The 18738-nt window shown below is 41.3% G+C and overlaps 1 protein-coding gene across 8 annotated transcripts in view; it reads left to right on the top strand.

Moving 5' to 3' along the window:
* The window catches only part of adgrl2b.1 (adhesion G protein-coupled receptor L2b, tandem duplicate 1), a 126340-nt gene extending 108082 nt beyond the window's left edge, over nucleotides 1-18258 (top strand). For 3 of the 8 annotated variants that reach the window (XM_088428972.1, XM_088428971.1, XM_088428975.1), the window contains 6 exons: nucleotides 1395-1486; nucleotides 3602-3770; nucleotides 4740-4868; nucleotides 6758-6854; nucleotides 9049-9174; nucleotides 17020-18258. In XM_088428972.1, the coding sequence (XP_088285098.1) occupies nucleotides 1395-1486; nucleotides 3602-3770; nucleotides 4740-4868; nucleotides 6758-6854; nucleotides 9049-9174; nucleotides 17020-17828 (1422 nt within the window). In that variant the 3' untranslated portion in view covers nucleotides 17829-18258. Of the gene's footprint in view, nucleotides 1-1394; nucleotides 1487-3601; nucleotides 3771-4739; nucleotides 4869-6757; nucleotides 6855-9048; nucleotides 9175-15212; nucleotides 15267-17019 lie in introns of all 8 variants that reach the window. The other 5 variants (XM_088428974.1, XM_088428973.1, XM_088428977.1 and 2 more) reach the window with 4 other exon arrangements.
* Nucleotides 18259-18738: the final 480 nt, after the last annotated feature.

The following is an 18738-nucleotide window of genomic DNA, read 5'->3' as shown; positions in this document are numbered from 1 at the left end:
ACCCGAGCCCTCCGGTGCTTCCCGTGACACACATCCAGGAATGTTGGAAAACATTACGGGCTGGATGGCTTGAAAAATAATGGCATTTCACCTTCATTCTTTTCCCCTCAAGTGCTTGTCTGGAGCCTTTGGTTTCTGCCTTTCTGATTATTTTCACTGCTGCACATATGAAGCATATTGTCGTCAATGTTGGAAATGGGCGCCGCGTGTGGCCGAGCGCTCGCATTAACCTCTTGTTAACCCCCGCCGCTGTTGCTTCCCCCCTCGCCGGTACTCTTAATGATCTGCTCGAGTATTTAATTTTCCGCTAGGTAAAGGTCCGCTGGTGAGCCAGTGGTCGGTGATGTACCCAATATGAATGATCTTTTCAGCTAAGTACCCCTTAACCGTTGCAAAGCGTTTTTGACTTAAAAAAAAAAAAAGTGCCATCAGTGTCTGATTTATTCAACTTTTGACCCTTTCAAAATTCACTTAAAATGAAAAAATAATCAACCTAAAATGTCCTCTTTTGGATCATAAAAGAAATCATTTAATGATGAATAAATATTGTAAAGTGTATGACCTGTTATCAAAAAGAAATAATTATAAATAAATATTTGTCCACAGAAAAATATTAAAATCTCTTGTTTTGGGGTTTCAGTAGAGATCTGTTCAAAAAAATAAATAATTTCCTTAAAGGGATACTGTTAAATTTTTCACATGCGCCCGTGGGAGCTTTAGGGGCATTACGGTAAATGTAGCACCTCCTGCTGTCTGAAGATGGAACCGACATGGCGACCACCAAAGGGGTGCCACCCCCCCATGTAATATAATTTAATGATAACTAGACCTACGATTATATTTAAAACATACTGTCGGTCGTTAAATGTGAAACAGTGTCACTTTAATTAAATTAAATTAATAATAAATAAACAATAATAAATAAATAAATAATAAATATTTGTCCATAAAAAAAGTCAACAAAGTGTCAGACCTGTCCTCAAAAAGAAATAATTATAAACAAACATTTGTCCACAGAAAAATATTAAACATAAATCGTCCTCTTTTGGAATTACAGTAGAGAACTGTTCACAAAAATAAAGAATCTATTATGAATAAATATTTGTCCCCCCAAAAATAATCAACATAAAGTGTCAGACCTGTTCTTTAAAAGAAATAATTATAAATAAATATTTGTCCACAGAAAAATACTCAAGTGTCCTCTTTTGGGATCACAGTAGAGATGTGTTTACAAAAATAAATCATTAACTTGACAGGTAACGAGAGGTGGCACGTGACAAGTTGGGTCCAACCATTGTATTATGGGGTAGAATCTGACTTTTTACAACAATGAATTTGAATAATGTACTTAACATTAAATGTATTTTATGAATCTTTTTTTTTTTTTTCGACAGGTCAACGTCATCTTCCTGGTGGTGACCATGTACAAGATGGTGAAGCATTCCACTTCCATGAAACCCGACTCCTCCAGGCTGGGGGGTATCAGGTAAGGGGCGTCCCTCTGGGAGGTTCGGGTGTTGTCCGCTCTAAAAACAGACAATAATACCATGCCGCTACTGGAACTATGAAGGTATAGTTCCATTCAAAATACCACTTAGGAATCGTGGCCTTTTTATGCGGAGGTTGTACCGGGTTTGGAATGCGGCCTGGCAGGTCTTCTGACTAGCATGGCAGCTCCTGTCAGATTGCGCTATGTGCTTTGACCACAAATATACAATGCTTTACAGTTACTTGGAACGCCCAGCGCAAAAAGTAATACGGCCAAAAACTTTATTATCCGATCACACGCATCGGTCCATTTCCATTACAACTTTTGAAAATTTGGCTGGGTTTTACGCCACCGCAGTGGATTTGAAGTTAAAGGAAAGGGAACGGCGTGCGGTCCAAAGCATACCACATCGCGTGGTGGAGTCAGTGACACGTGCTGAAATTGAAACTAAGGCTAATGCTTTAGCAATGCGAATTTAGTTTTTTTTTTTTCCCTTCCCAAAGCGAGTCTTTTGAACAGCAAGAACAATGTGTGTAAAGTATTCTGCGTGTTTTTATTATGTTCGAGAGATTTTTATGTTTTATTTTTTTAGTAAACTGAGAAGTTATTGATTTTATTTATTCATGTTTTTACTTCCCAACATGCATTATAATCACAGTATTTTAGAATTAGGCGATATTCAATGTCCGCTCACTTAAACACTAAATGTTTGACATGAATTGTAATGTATCACTATTTAAATTATAATTTTTTTTAACAGAGCCAGTCTTTTGAACGGCTCTTTTGTAGCGTTATCTCTATTTTATTCACAAATTCTAGAAAATAGCTCATGTAACATCGTCGGTACATCCCTATGAAACTTATGAAGACATTCACAAATTTGTTGTCAGTTTATCAATGTTTTCCTTCATGTTCCAATTAATTTGCTTTTAATTTGAGAAGAAAAACACACCTTCTCAATCACAGTAGTGAGCAATTAATTTGATATACTGATACCTGCAGAAACTCTGTTAAAATCTTACGTACTGCTCAAGTGCATTTACGTTACCCTAATTTGAGAATTGCTAATGTCAATGCTCAGATTTAACAGAATGCTAATATAATGTGGTCAGTCGATACTTATCCAAAGCAAAAAAAAAGAATATTCTTCAATGGGCAAAGTGAATTACCTGAATTAAACCCAATAGAGCATGCAAACAAGGAGCAACTGAATGATTCCCTGAAGCCGTTGTAAAAGAAGGTTCCCTGATTTTTTTTTGTAAAAACAGTTAAATTAAAGCTATGTAAAAGCCTACACTTTATTAAAATTAGTTTTTTTTAATAAGGTAATTATGGTAATGTATACTATAAAGGAAAAATCATTGAAAGAATTTACATTTTTCCGCCTGCAGGTTTTAGCCAATAGTGTGAGTTTTCTTCACTATACAAGGGTCATGTATCCCAAGATATTTTTTGTTTCTTCATGACGGCGTCACAAGACCTTTGGCGTCTTTTCACCGGCGCGTCCGGAACACGGCTTCAACCGCACGCGTCGCGGAAGCAAAAAAAAAGCTCAAAAGCGATCATCATCACAACAAGCCGACATGATTAATGTCCCAATTCCTCTCATTTTTCACATTTTCCTTTTTATAGATTTCCTAATCAAAGCTTGTTTAGCTCACATTTAACTCCTCATCCCCAGCTGTCACATCTCATTAAGCGCCTCTAATTCGGGCTCTAACGCAAATCAGCCGCGCGTGTACAAAAGTTAAACGGAAGGTTACATCCTGTGTGATTACGAGCTAAAACGCCGCCCCTGCGCTCGCAATCGGCTGTCTTTCTCCATAGCGGTTCTCATTTTTCCTGCTAAGGTTTCTGGAAGCGGCGCGCTCTCTCTGGGGGCAGCTCGCTCGTCTACGGTTTATCCATAAGGAGAAGCGGTCGTCATTGAAACTGACTGCCAAGTGATCGCGTTTCCACGCCGATTTTACTGGAAGCGGCCGAGGCAAAACATGCTACTTTTGCGGTCCCGGGACCGGAATGCACAATAGCGTGTATTGTCTTTTTATTCCGCGTCGGTATTTGTAAAAGATCTCTGAAGGTGCTTTGTTTTCTTTTGCGCTTCTTCATCAGGTCGTGGGTGTTGGGAGCCTTTGCTCTGCTTTGTCTTCTGGGCCTCACGTGGTCCTTTGGCTTGTTCTTCCTCAACGAGTCGTCCGTTGTGATGGCCTACCTCTTCACCATTTTTAACACCCTTCAAGGAATGTTCATTTTCATCTTCCACTGCCTCCTGCAGAAGAAGGTGAGGCTTTGTTGCAAAGTTCAAATCCTCAGTCGCGATTGCGTCATTTCAAAATCAATGATCCTATCAATTATTCTTCTGAATATTCACGCAATACCAATCTCCAACGGTAACTACACGTTGTTTATTATCGTCCGCTTATATGAATTGACATCAACAAAATTTACCGAGGCTAACTGGTCAGCAATTATGTTTAGCATTAGCGCGCTAGCGAGGGCCATTTAAGGGCAACAAACACGAACAAGCGTTTTTTTTTTCCATACGTAAATAATGTTTTATGTACATTAGGGTTCGGGTTAGTTACTATGAGGTCATTAACTTCCTGTTCTTCTTCTTTATGACAATGTGTGCTTGACTGCTTCCTACTGGTTAAAATTTGACTTTATTTCCCTTATTTTGGAACTCTCCATGCTCTAATATTGTTTTTAATGATTTTCCGCTAACGACAAAATAAATGTTTTAAAGCACATGATTAGCATCAGCCATTTAGCCACAAGTGCGGCGACATATTGTTGCGGAATGACTTTTTTTGACACTTTTTTTTTTTTTTTATCGGAAATAATCCCAGACTTGTTAAATGGGTTGAGTCTTTCTCACTTGCCGCAAATGCAATGCTGTCTGCCATTGAGATCAGTGTTGAAAACAGTAGACCAAACATTTTTCTGGCAGAGCAGAGAGGCCAATATTTTTAGTCAACCTGTTTTCAAAGGGAACTTACCCAACTTGGTCGACTTTTTTTTTTTTTTTTTTCTTTCCACCACATTGACAAGAAAACAAAGGTCTGACATGTTCCTGGCAAACGTTTGAGTTTTACGACTGAATCAGCGATCACTCAAATTGAGTAACAATGAAGGCCATCTAAGGCCATTGCATTTAAAGGGCTGCCAGACATCCGATGAAAGATTCCAGACGTGCGCCTTTGGCGTTAATGCCTTGCGCCACACCTGACCTGTCCTTTTTCTTGCGTAGGTCCGCAAAGAGTACAGCAAATGTTTCCGTCAGTCACAGTGCCGCGGCTCCCTGCCGCCCGAAGGCTCCCACGGCTCGGTGAAGACCGCCACGTCTCGGACCACGGCCCGCTACTCTTCTGCTACCCAGGTGGGTAATGGCAAAAAAACTACACCACCGAAAATGTTTTTTTTTTTTTTTTCACCGTGAAAGCCGTAACCATGCCAACAAGCTGAATAAAGTTGAGATGCCTCAGCTTGACAAGTCTTTACCGCCGTGTTCATCCCCGCTCCCCGCGGCGCGCTCCCAATTGATGGTTCCTCAGAGTGAGGCATGTCGACGCTGCGTGAATCAGTCATCTCAGCGCCATCGGTGCTCTCAAAGGTCTGGATTCAGGCGCAGACCTCTGAGCGCAAAGGCACTAAAACTGTTCAATAAGACAAAGTGGTAACGAGATTAAAGAGACGCACAGAGTGTGTGTGTGTGTGTGTGTGTGTGTGGGGGGGGGTGTTTGGAGGAGAAGAGGCATTGTTCTGTTTCTTCTTCCAAGGGGGATGTTGGATTGGAAAGGTCCCGGCACGGAATGGGGCGTTGAGGGTAGTATCGGAGGTGGGGCGGAACGAGTTGCCAAGTTTAACATCTTACTGAGTGATTGCATTATGGGAAGCAACGCCCATCAGAAAAAGAACACAGCGAAAATGCAAAACAAAACCATGAAAATGATGAACAAACAATGTTTATTTACTTAACTTTCGAGGGTGTTGGTGTCATGTAGGCTCAACGCTAAATAAACTTTTTTTTTCTTGTTAATACCCTCTGGCATTAAGGAAAACTGCTCTGCTCTTTTTAGCATTCGGCTTGCAAGTACGATTGATTGTGTTTCCAAGTACATTCAAATGCTTTCAAACACATTTTTAGATGTTTAAATGTACCTGCAAATAAATTAGCTTTTTACTTAATTCATCATAGCAAGTATGTGTGAACACAATTGCAAGTATATTTGAAGGTATTCATAAAAATGCTTGATTATACTTCCTTGCAAGTTTGTTTAAACGTATTTGCACATACATTTTTTTACATGTATGTTAAATGCTAAAAACATTTTGTTTAAAGCATTATCCCGACAAACAAGTAAAAATGACTAGCAAATAAGTTTTTTCAAACTTGCTCACTATAAATAGGTTAAGGGCTGAAGTAGAGCCGTCTTTTCCTTTTCATAATATGTCAAAGTTCGCTGAGAAAATATTCCAAGCAGCCCTTGATGAAAGTGCATTTTTTGCGATGTTCTGCTCTAAAACGGATATCGAATTAGAGGTATCTATATAATCATATTAAGCCTTGTAAATGACATATGACTTATTTCGTATTCGAATTCGCGTTACTCAAACACAGATATGTGGAAAAAAATTGGTCTGTTTTGAGTTATGCCGTTATAAGTTCCACCCCCCTAATATGCGGATTGAAATAATAATGCAATAATAATTGCAATAAAATGCAGCTCTGGTCCTATTTTTCTGAGCAGAGTAGAAAAGCAACGCATGGGTACAGCAGCCCATATTTCTGATGATCATCTAATCTTGTCAAGTCATCCAGGGGGTGGTCCTGATGATACTTGATTCAAGGCAGACTGGAAGGCGAGGCCGAATTTCTCCGAGGCCCGATTCCCGACCCCCTCGATGGAAGAGGCCACCTCTTCCCCATTAATATTCAAAGCTGAACAAACGAGGCATTTAGCAGAGGAATGCCCGACCAACACGTCCGAAAAATACGATAAGCGAATGTTAATTTTTCGACAAATTAATTCCAACTAATTTCCCGCCGTACGCTTGAGGACGCAGATTTCGATCAATTGAACGATTTCTAACGGGATTGGTCTGGGTACGCCTTCTAAAAGAGAACCGTAGAGGGTATAAACTCTTTCAATGATCCATTTTTAGATCAACGGCGTCGTGTTTTCCACGTGAGCTCGAAAACGGAAAGTCACTTAAACGCTAACGGCGACAGCCTGTTGATCGGCGTCTCCCTCCGTGTGCACGCAGAGCCGCATCAGGCGCATGTGGAACGACACGGTGAGGAAGCAGTCGGAGTCCTCCTTCATCTCTGGAGACATAAACAGCACCTCCACGCTCAACCAGGGTAAGCAAGCCGCCGCACGTTATTCTCTTTGAGACCAAGCTGGCTGTTTGTCGTTTTCACCGAGGCGGCGGCGGCGGCGGGATAGATGCAGACTTTAATATATTTTTTTTTCTTCTCCCTCGCTTAGCATGACAAAAATAGCACACAATAGCGCGTATCACAAAGTCCGGGGATGTTTGCCGCTCTCTCCCGCTGCTTTTTGGATCATCTCTTTTTTTAAAAAAAAAAAAGAAGTTGCGATATTTCAGGCCTGACGAGTCGAAATGGCGGCACTCGTGACAGGAGAGGCCTCTCCTCACTCATCCGCAGCCTGCAGAGCTTGTCAGGAGGAGGGGAGGGATGAGTGAGTCAGTCGGAGGTCAGAGCATGTTTTGGGATGGATCCCGCCACTGCCAAAGCACCCCGCTGCGCAGCTGGAACCTAATTAGAAAACTCGAGCTTTTTTTTTTTTTCGGTCTTTTTCGGGGGGGGAAAAAAAGGCATGCCAGTTCAGAGAAAGACAGCAGCCCGTCGACCTAAAATCGAAACCGGCGAAATGAATCGTCGTATTCTTTACGTAAACGGCGTGCGGCGGGTGATAAGAGCGCCGGCGTTTTGTCTGGCGTCTCGACTGGATGCTTTTGTATTGGCGGAATTTGTTTTGCATAAACGCTGCGGATGATCGCCTTGCCAACACTCGTCGCGCTAATATTGTTTGACTGCTTGTTTGGATAACGTCCCGCGCAGGGCAACATCTTTATGCTTCCCAAGTGTGTGATTTTTTTTTTTTTTTTTTTTTTTGCTAACAAGGGGTGCGTCAACTTTGGTGTATTGAGAGGCATATGCTGCTTTCATAGTTTTTACAAAGGCTGTTCCACTTCATAAATTCACCGGTAGCTAGAAGCCAAATGGGCTTTTTGTTGATTTATGCTTTGTTTTGTTTTTGTTTTTGTTTTTTTGAAGAATTGAAAGGCCTGCCCGACTTCACGCTTTGCGAGAGGCTGTTTACAATCAAGATCAATGTAAAATCAATGTAGCTAAGATACTAAATGGGATGTGTTTGGATTTTTAAGGTTGGAATTGGGATGTCCATGATGGATAGGGTTGCGCTAACTTGGCTGGTAGCGCTGAGTAATTTTAGGATTTTTTTTTTTTTTTCTGATCACTATTGCAATTTCAACTCGATTTATTTTCAAATCGGCTTCAATGCAAAAATAAAAAAAATCATATAAGAAAAAATCATTTTGAAGCTTACTGTTGTGCAAATCTCAAAACGCTACACTCTATTGTGCAAAATAGCACAAATAACCACAGTATGCTAATATTTACTTTTGAAATCAAATTCATCTTCACGGTTGACGTCATAGTTTAGAATTTTGTGCCTATGCTAAGTTGCTATTGTAGCCATTGTCTTATTTTATGTCGATTCGTATTAATTTTACCAGAAGACAATTCAATGGGAGATTTTTGTCACTTATACTAGTTAGCCAGTAATTGCCAGAAATTCCTGCAGCTTTTTCAATTCCCTGTAATTCCACTATTTTGCCATATTTGCTCTTTTGCTGATGACAATCTTCACTTTAACTGTTTTTATGTCCTGACTGATTCCTTTGAACATTGAAGATTTGCAGGACTTTTCCATTGTTGGGAATTAATTCGAAATTAGGGGAATAAATGACAAATTTAGAAAATTAAACGCTGACCAGAGGGCAACTGTTTGAAAGATTGCTGAGCAAGATGAGTTTTGATTGGTTAATTATTTCGAACACTGTCACAATGCCTAAATATAGGAGTAATAAAACTGGCATTTAAATGGGCTTTGTAGATTTTTCGTATTTTTCGTTTTTTTTGGGGGGGATTTGGCTGGCGTGGCATCTGTCAACATTGTCGGGGTGCAGTGGCTTAGAAATCTGAAGCAAGTCCTTTCTATGTGAAATCAATCACCGTGCTTTGTGTTGAAGTGGGTTTGTTTGGTCTGTGATGGTGGCGATAGGGGCGCACCATATTTGAAAATGGTGCGCGGCTCCGGGAATGACTATTTTACGTCGTCAAGTTCATTTTTCTAGACGCTCGATGGATTTTGTTTGGATTATTTTGGCGGTGCCGTGTGATTAACGTGCTTTTGGTTCCAGGGGTGGGGGTGCGCCGGTTTTGCCTCCTTTCACTGTCCGTATTGACATTTCTTTCTTTTTATTTGTTTCTCCTCTTATTTCAGGCATGACCGGCAACTACCTCCTCACTAACCCCCTCCTCCGCACCCACGACACTAACCCTTATAACAACCTGCTGGCAGAGACGGTGGTGTGCAACACGCCTTCTCCGCCGACCTTTCACTCTCCAGGTGTGCACATCCTGCCTCCGCCGTCTGCCCGCACTTTTGATTTGTTTACCAGCGAGCGTGTTGAGAGATGCTGGGGAGGAAGATGAAAAGACCAACTTAACGTAATTGGAGCCAGTAGGCAGATCGGTGTTTATTCATCTTTAACGCGTTCGCTGCCATTGACGGCTATAGACGTCAGAGATCCATTTCAACTGACAATGAAAGATTTAACTGGCGCAGAAGTGAATTTCCCCAAAGTTTCAAGAAACCAAGGGCAAATTTTTATTCTTCTAATTTGTAATTTCTAGTTCATCGTAAAACTCCTCGTAAAACTCCTCCAATTGGCTGCCATTGTGATTACTGATAACTTGTGTATCAATTACTTGCCACGGGCATTTCTCTGATGTCGAGCGACCGCAATACACATATTTACTTAAATCTTAAATCATTAACCTTATACAGTACAGTAACTGTACTGTTGTCCCTTCCCATTCCCATCCATTTGGCTGTAGTCTCACGGAGAGCCGCGGTTATATTAGAGGTGCCCGGAAGTCAAGTTAGAGTGAAGCTTGTAGTTGACCAAACAGAGATTTGCGATGCTCTGCTCCTACGCGGTTCTCTCTCTTTTTAGCATCATGTCCGTTTTCATGATGAAGACTGGCACTTCTCTCATGGTCTACCTAACAAGCGGGAGTAGATTAAAACTCCTTCCCTCATTGGTTGATGGTCGCACCGGAAGCCAATCACGTGTCTTGTAGGAGTTTCCACCTCACTCGTGAAACTTGATGCAGAGAGAGGAAAAGGGCGTTTTAAATCGCTTACCAAGATTTCTTTTGTAATAAATTGGAATTTCGAGTGTAAACTCTGATTTTTATGTTTGGTCAGCTACAAGCTTCACTCTAGCTAGACCTCCGGGCGCGGCTAATATAACCGCGGCTCTCCGTGAGACCACAGCCAAAACAATAATGCTCTACAATTTACAAAATGCATGGGAAGGGATAACAATACTGTAGAGTTACTGTATAAGGTTTAATATTCTAACATTTAAGTAAATATGTGTACTGCAGTAATATTTGTCTTAAGTATGTAAAGTATAAATAATTTTCACAAGGGATTCATGTATTCCTTACTTTCACATTATAGTATTATAACCACATAACATTTTTATATAGCTAAATTAGCTTCCGGTACATGTTAATCATAACAGCTTTTTTTGTTTTGCCTTTTATTTGGTTCTTTCCTCCTATTCCACATTCGCATGTAGCACCAAAATAAAAAAGCAGTTGACATCGTTAGCTATATGTTTTAACCCTGGCATGCAGAGAATTAAGTAACACTGAAAGCGTGAGAGATTAAAGTCCAGCCTTTGTGCTAAGCTAAAGCCCGTAACATTTTTTTTTTTTTTTTTAAACAAAGCCTTTACCTGTGGGAATAAGGCACTAACGGCTTACTCCGCCTCTCGTTAGCAGAGCAAAAGAGGAGAAAAGTCCTTTTCCAACATTTGCTTTCGTATCTTCAGTGAGAGAGAAATTTGTCGGTTCCTTTGGGCGGAAAGTCACGTAAACATCAAATTGGTCATCAATGGACATTTTAGTCATGTTTTCGAAAAGAGTATAAGGAGAGAACTCAATAATTTATCATTGTAATAATTGATCGATTATTCAATATCGAAAACAACAGGTGTTATCTGATGAGAGGTCGTCCCGTATCACTTTCGTCACCAGTAAGAAATGTTTTGTAACGGTTATCTTTTATTTAGTCGATGTTTACTTGTGTCTGCAGTGACCTAATTCCATGCTGGCGCAGCTGAAGGGGTGGGGGGGGAGGGAGCCAATCAAAGGGAAGAAAAGACATGCATGATGCGGTACGGGCCTACGGTCGTAGCCCTCAGATATTCGCCCCATTTGATGATAAAAGAGAATAAAGAAAAGCAACAGCAACATGATGAAAGGCCAGCAAGTGTAACATATACAAAGAGTTCAACCTAACACAAGCCTTAAATTTGTTCACTGTTAGCTTAGGCTCCCGCTAAGCAAAACCTAAAGAAGAAGAAAACCAGTGCGAGTATTCGCCAATACCAAAAACTGATTCCTATTTTTGATATCCTGTATACAATTGATTTAAACACACCAAAACATTTTAAACAAAACCTTTTTTTTCCTGACACTGATCATGATTCGCCAATGTCAAACCGACGCAGTCTAGCGCCAACTCCTGCACTGGAGGACTCACTTCATTTTGCAAAGTTATTTTTTTATTTTTAACTAACTATTTAACCTTCCTATTCAGTTAATGGTTCACACACACGCATATATATATATATATATATATATATATATATATTTTTTTTTTTTTTTTTTTTTTTCCAATTAATAATTATACTATAAGTTTACTCCTTGTAGTGTAAGATAAGCAAACTCAACATTCTTAAACAAGCTTGATCTGCTGTTGGAAAACGTTTCATAATGAGCGCGTTCACGAAGGAAATAGGCCATATCCTCGGGTCAAGTTCGCCCCAAATATGAACGAGTTCATGAACTTTGGCTGATTGAACTCGTTCAGGTACAACACCGTTCATTTCCGTAAAACGCTCCCTTACTAGAGACAAACAAAACCACTCAAGCAAAACCCACTTTGATTAGCGTGGCATATAAAGTTTGTTCCGGAGCAAATTTTCAACAAGTGTAGCATATTAAAAGCCAGCTGGAACAGATTACTGCTCTGTGTTACGAGCGTTGCCAAAAACCAGCTTTGATTCGGTGGCATATAAAGTTTGTTCCAGCGTAAATCAGAGTGAAGCATTGCCGTCACAACTTGCGAAAGGATGGAGACGACAAGTATGGGTGTGTCAAATTGATTTGTTTTCTTAAACGCAAAAACAATACTGGAAAAAAAATGTGGTAACTACATTGATAAATAATAGCTAGCATTTTTGCTTACGTTAACATCGACGAAACCGTTTTAATCGTTGGCAACCATTGGTACATTCGAGTCAAAACACCCTAGTAGCTTAGACGTAATGTTAGCAAAAAAAGGGTGTGGCCTACCTGGAAACTTACGACTCGTGCTCTCTCGAGTTAACCTTTGGCAACACTGTCAAAGTAAGGTTCCACTTTGAATCATTTTATAATACTTTATTTTTCTCCCTCTTTTTTTCCCTGCTGCCATTGTAACACCGTGTACGTCTGCAAGAAAGGTCCATGTAGAAAACGGCGGTGCAAGCATTTTTCTGGCGGATATTTTGAGTCGATCTAATGTTAAAGTTGACTTACCCAACTTGGTCGATTTTTTTTTTTTTTTTTTCTCCCCTGCCCTACTTTCCACTAGCCCAAATAAAGTTGACTGATATTGGTTAGCCTCAAATGATAACTGCCAGAGTTTGACCAATTTTTGCCCAAAGCAAACACTGGAAGGTGTTGAAAGATTTATACGTCGGAATGTTAAGTAGTTTTTTACTAACACTTCAGTAAAGCCCTAAATACATCTAGTTTTCTTGAGGCCCTCGCAAATCAAAGACCGCGTATTTAAATAAACCGTATTCATTTAAATAGAGACACCTGACTGAGATCAAACATTTGTGCGTTAGCTACGGCTCATTCCTGCCTCTAGAGAAACGTTAGCCACATTTACGGACGTATTTATGAGTCGATGAAGAAGCAATCTAACATATGGAGTGCCGTTTTCCTGGAAATCGAATGACGGATCCCCGAGTCGAAAAGTCGCAACGGGAGACGCGAGCTTCTTTTCACATTCGGCCTGCTATAATCGTTACATTTAGCGCCTCGGGGGAGAGAAAAAGAAAAGTGGGATCGTCATGTCTTATGAGTGTATTAATACGAAGTAATGCTCGGCAGATGTTCCTCCTCGCGCCTTACAAGCATCGCAAACATCTTGGATGAATTTTTGCTTGGATGGCTTCCCGGAGCGCAGCTGTCACGACGTCCACCGGTTTTCGGTTCCCATCTTTCCCGGCCCGTCCCCCCCCCACCTGCGAAGCTCTCCACTGACAATACCTGTCCGTGCATAAACAGATGCAAATTCAAAAGACGTGTCCAATAATCACCTGACCTCCTTTCACCCTCGTGCTCCTTTATTTCTCTTTGCCTTCCGAGAAATCTCTTTCATCTTCTCTAGCTATCATATTTTTTCATTTGATTTATTTAATTCTTTTTTTTCCCGTGGAGCAAGCCGCCACTAAAATGTCAGCTCGCCGCAGAAAGCTTCGCCGCGTAGCCGCCTCGTGAAATCCTCCCGCGAAATCAAAGTACATCAAACGAGAGCGAGCGAATGAAGGTTAGCGCCGGTGCTCGGGAAAACAACAGCGGCGACGAACAAAACACTCAAGCTGCCTTCTCAAGGTCGGGAGAAGTGGCGGAAGGCTTTTTCTTTGTGTGGCAGTTACACGGCTCACTGAACACTGATTACCTGCGCGTATACTTCAAATGAAAATTCCACACAACTCTTGCCACAATTATTGGAATGGCGTTCATTTACCGTAGGTCATAAGAGCCAATATTTACACAGAAAGATGGTATATAGTCGCTTTTTTTTAAACTTTTTTTTTTAATTGCTCACTTACAGCAACAGTCATATATATATATATATATATATATATATATATATATATATATATATATATATATATATATATATATATATATATATATATATTGTAAGGCGCATAGAATAGAAGCTACAGTAGATGCTGGGCTTGCAAAATTTATCCACTAGATAAATTACATGCCACAAACCTTTAGACAAGATCTTATTCATTTTATACGTATTTTTTATATTTTTAATACTAGATTTTTAAAAGTCTTTTGAATAAAGCCATAGTCACATATTTTCAGCTCTATTTCATAGTCGTTGAAATTGACCGATCAATATGCACATTTGTTTTATAGGTGGACTGCCCCTGGTGGCAAAAAAAAAAAAAACCTGCACATTAGCCGCACTGGACTATAAGCCGCAGGGCTCAAATCATGAGAAAAAAGTTGCAGTTTATAGTCTGACAAATACGGTATATACTGTATGTATATTTATAAGTATTTCTACCAAGTTTAATGTTAAAGTTGGGTGGGAAAATTGCTGCTTTGAATTCAGGTTGTAATTTAAAAAAAAAAAAAAAAAACATCATATATGCAAGTGACATTAATATTTTTAAAATCAGTGGCATTAGTTTAGCTCCACTGGGTGAAATGATTATTTTTTTCCACACATTTATATACCGTCATATAAAAAACAATCTTTGGTATTAATGTTCCCTCATGCATGATTATTTCTCTCACAACACTTTGAGTGCCGTTGACACGAAAGTACGTCATAGGGAACCCTACCGCGGAGTGCCATTAAGAGTAATTGACGTCAACTGCATTTTTTTAATGGCAACAATGCAGAGAAAAGGTTTGAGCATCTCTGATTTTCTCATTAAAATGTAAATCATGCATTCAGAATGCTCGAAATCGCCCGGCAGATTTCACCTTTAAAAATGGATGCCATTAAGAGTTTTTTTTACAAACATCAAAAAAAATGCTTGAATGGCAAATCCCGTAATACTTTTCATGTTACTTAACAACGGCTACAAAATGGCTGCCCAGTTTGTACAGTACGCCGTACAAATGCGCGGCCGAAAAGCTTGAAAAATGGATCTCGAAAGTGTTTAAAATGGACTTTGGAAAAGCCGAATGGACTCCAAACGCGCGCGCGCGTGCGTCTTGGAAAAAGTCATGTGTCAGTCAAAAGTAAGGCCGTAATTGAGGCTAGCAGACGCGTGCTTGCCGCTGAGCCTTTTCCTTCACCTGCTGAGTCCAGGATTCAGTCGTCCTTGCTTTTGTCCTCCTCCAAAAGTGTCCAACACACACACGCCAAAAAAAAAAAAAAAAAATCTGAGCAAAGCATTCTATTATCTTTTAGTCCAAGGGCGCAAGCCGACTGAATTCAGCCCTCTTTCTGCTTTTCTGTGTGTGTGTGTGTGTGTGATTTGAGCGATTCTGTTGTTTCTTCTGCAATTTTAAAAACCAGCATTTTTTTTTTGTTTTCCCACTTTTTTTGCACATCAGCTGTGCTTAGGCCCGATGGCCTGAGCAGACGCACTTGATGTGAGTGTTGGCCAAGTGAGTCATTGCACCGTGCCTGTGCGTGCGTGCGTGTGTGTGTGTGTGTGTGTGTGTGTGTGTGTGTGTGTGTGTGTGTGTGTGTGTGTTTGTCGTACCCATGTGTGTTTTTGGGCCATTATTTTTGTTTTGTTTTTTTTGGGTCTTCTTGGGTGGAATGTTGAATTCATTGTTGTATGTTGAAGACGTTTGCGCTTTCCTTTTGCGTCTTTTGAGTGCGTCTGCGGCTGCTTTGTGTGTCGCCGTGGCCTTCACGCGCCGCTTTGGCCGTCCGATCGTTTGCGTCTGTCCGCTTCCTGCCATCATCACCTTGATGTTGTTCACGATCGACTCAAGCCGCGTTCACAAGTACAAGGGTATTTTTGGAAATCTAGTTTTTAACTAGGAGCAATTTTCAGATTTTATTGCGTATTTTACTGTCCCTTTATTTGATTTTAATGTATTGAGTCATATTAAATTATGAGGGTTTTTTTTCCTGTTAATTTACATCCACTGTAGTCGCTTTTTTTTTTTTCTTCTTAATTTTTTGACTCATTGTAGCTACCCTACTCTTAAGTTCCCATGTACTCAATAGAGGACATCCTGGCTTTTCCGATGATGTGTTTGGGGGCGTGGCCCAATTAACTCATTGAATCCCCAAAACGTCATCATAGCTAAATATCCAATCCAATGTATTTATTTTCTGCGTGTGTTTGATTTTCTTCTTCTTCTTTTTTTTAAATATGTCTTCAGCGAAAAATGCCAAGGACGTAATAAAGATTTCATTCATTAGGGTAAAGGAGCATCCAAAAATAGCTGTCACAGAATGCTGTCTTGCTGAGACAAAATGGACACAACTGAGGACACATTTGCTTTTTTTTCCACCATATTTCTTACTATTTAACCTAATATCTAATGTACCTGCATATTGATTCATACAACATAAATAGTACATATTATACTATTATTTTTGTGTATTCAATATGTTATTATTTTTATTGTAAATTTTTATGACTGATATAGTCCAATTTTTTTTATTATTTCATCACGTTTACTATACTATTGGCAATTTAATGTATTTTTTTACATATTATACTATTATTTTTGTGTATTCAATATGTTATTAATTTTATTGTAAATTTTTATGACTGATATAGTCCAATTTTTGTTATTATTTCATCACGTTTACTATACTATTGGCAATTTAATGTATTTTTTGAAAATATACAGTGCTATGCAAAAAAAAATTGTGATACCTGATCAGATTTTATATTCACTCACTGCTATTGATGGCTATAGATGTCAAAGATTCATTTTTTATAGAGCTGGATGCATTATTATATGATCAATTAGTCTCATTTTGATCAAATAAAGCAATAAAAATACCATGCAAAATTCCATCTGATTCTTTTTTTTTTTCAATCAGCGAATTTTTTTTCCTGGGTAATAACTTTCTTTTTATCTTTTTCTTGATGAGACCCAGTCCAGTGTTGTGTCCTTTTTGTCTCAGCAAGACAGCAAAATATCACCCCAGCAACCAGGATGTCCTGACTAAAAACGCACGTCCAGTACAGTGGACGCAAATGAAAGTGCCGGGTCTCATTTTTAAAGCGCTTTTCAAAACTACCCTTGTTTTTGTGGACATAGTTTCAGGTGGGCTTCAGCCATAGAGAGCGGAGACCCGCTTTGTCGCCAATCAGGTCCCGGTCAAACGCGTCCTGATGGAGCGGGCCGACGAAGTGGTCTCACGTCTTCCCTCCGTCATTTGTTGCAGGACAGCCGTCTCTGAGCAACAGCAGGGACATCAGCGCCATGGACACCCTCCCCCTCAACGGCAACTTCAACAACAGCTACTCCCTGCGAGACGACGACTATGAAGCCGTCGGCGTGCGCGCCCCCGCGCCCGACATGGGGCCCCTCAACCTGGACGACGCAGCCTTTGAGAAGATGATCATATCCGAGATGGTGCACAACAACCTGCGTCCCCGCGCCGCCCCCAGGGGCCGCGGCGACGCCCAGCGGGACCGCGACCTCCGGCAAACCGGGGCGGCGGCGGACCGGGGCGGCGGAAGCGGCGGCGAGGACGACGCCATCGAGGCGGATCGCGTCGAGGCGTCGTCCCCGCCGAGGGGAAGCGGGCGAGAAGGCCGCGCCCCCCTGGAGCTGCTCCTGCACCCTCACCACAAGGAGGCCCTGGAGGCCCCCCTCCTGCCCCAGAGGACTCACTCCTTGCTCTACAACGCCCAGAAGGCTCCCGAGCAGCCGGAGGACCCGGCGGAGACGGAGACGCCGGGGGACGACTCGGGCGGCAACAACAGGGACTCGCTCTACACCAGCATGCCCAACCTGAGGGACTCTCCCGCGGAGTACGAGGAGGAAGAGGAGCGACTCTCCCCCTCCGCCCGCAGCGACGGCGAGGACGCGTACCACAAAAGCGCGCCCGAGCTCGGGGACGCGCCCCCGCTGTCCTACTACCACATAAACCGAGTCCCCGGCGACGGCCGCGCCCCCCCGCCGCCCCCCGCCCCCCAAGAAGGGGACGCCCCCGGCGACGGACAGATGCAGATCATCACCAGCCTCTGAGCTCCGATCCGAGCGGGCGGGCGGGCGTTTATCGCTTGATGTCAAGTGGGCCGCCGAGCCCGGCTCCGCACTCCGCCAGCGCCCCGGGAACTCGGGGCCTCCTTGGCTGGGTAAAGGAATGAATCGCTGACTTATTTTTCCTTCTTTTTTGTTTTTTGTTTATTTTTTTGCACATGGAACTCTTTGACACAAGGACATGTTCTTCTGAGGCCTGAATGTGGACTGTGAACACTTAACTGTCAGACTTTGCAAGGCCCAGCACACGCATCAAGATTTTTCAAATCTTAAGATATCAACGATAGACCACACACGTAAAGGAAAAAAAAAAAAATCCAAATCTAGTCCTCCCAGAACTCTTTGTCAGATGGATCTATGTTTTCTCAGTGTTGTTGAAGGTGATGTCGTCAATAAAGATTTGCGTCGGAAACTACCTGGTGCCGGTAATACGAACTAGGACGCCTTCTTGGACGTTTTTATTTATGGACACTTTCTTGTGCTTTCTTGATTGGTTACATTCCGTTCCGCATCACAGTTTACGGAGTCTTGGGACTCGGCTTTTCACGCGCCAAGAGTTTTCTTCGTGATTATTGAACATGTTTAACATGTAAGATTGTAGGCCACGACCTGTTTTGAAGCCGGACGAATTCGACTTTAAAGGGGAAGTCAAGCCCAATTGTTTTTTTTTTTTTTTTTAATATATGCAACTCAAAAATAAGATTGCGATTAACTCATTCACTGCCAAAAGTTTTCAGACACTCCTTCACTCTAATATTTGAGACAGAAAGAATTCAGTAGCAGGGATTGAATACTCTGTAGTTACGTGTAAATACGTATTTGGTATTGAACGGGTTAAAGAGAGCGGCGACCCATTTTAAGTCCCAGATGCGAACATTCGCTGTGCCCTTTCCTT

This window comes from Hippichthys cyanospilos, chromosome 12 (assembly GCF_059441005.1).
Source record: "Hippichthys cyanospilos isolate Australia breed blue-spotted pipefish chromosome 12, RoL_Hcya_1.0, whole genome shotgun sequence".
Classification (NCBI taxonomy): domain Eukaryota; kingdom Metazoa; phylum Chordata; class Actinopteri; order Syngnathiformes; family Syngnathidae; genus Hippichthys; species Hippichthys cyanospilos.
This window is presented reverse-complemented; position numbering and strand designations above follow the sequence as displayed.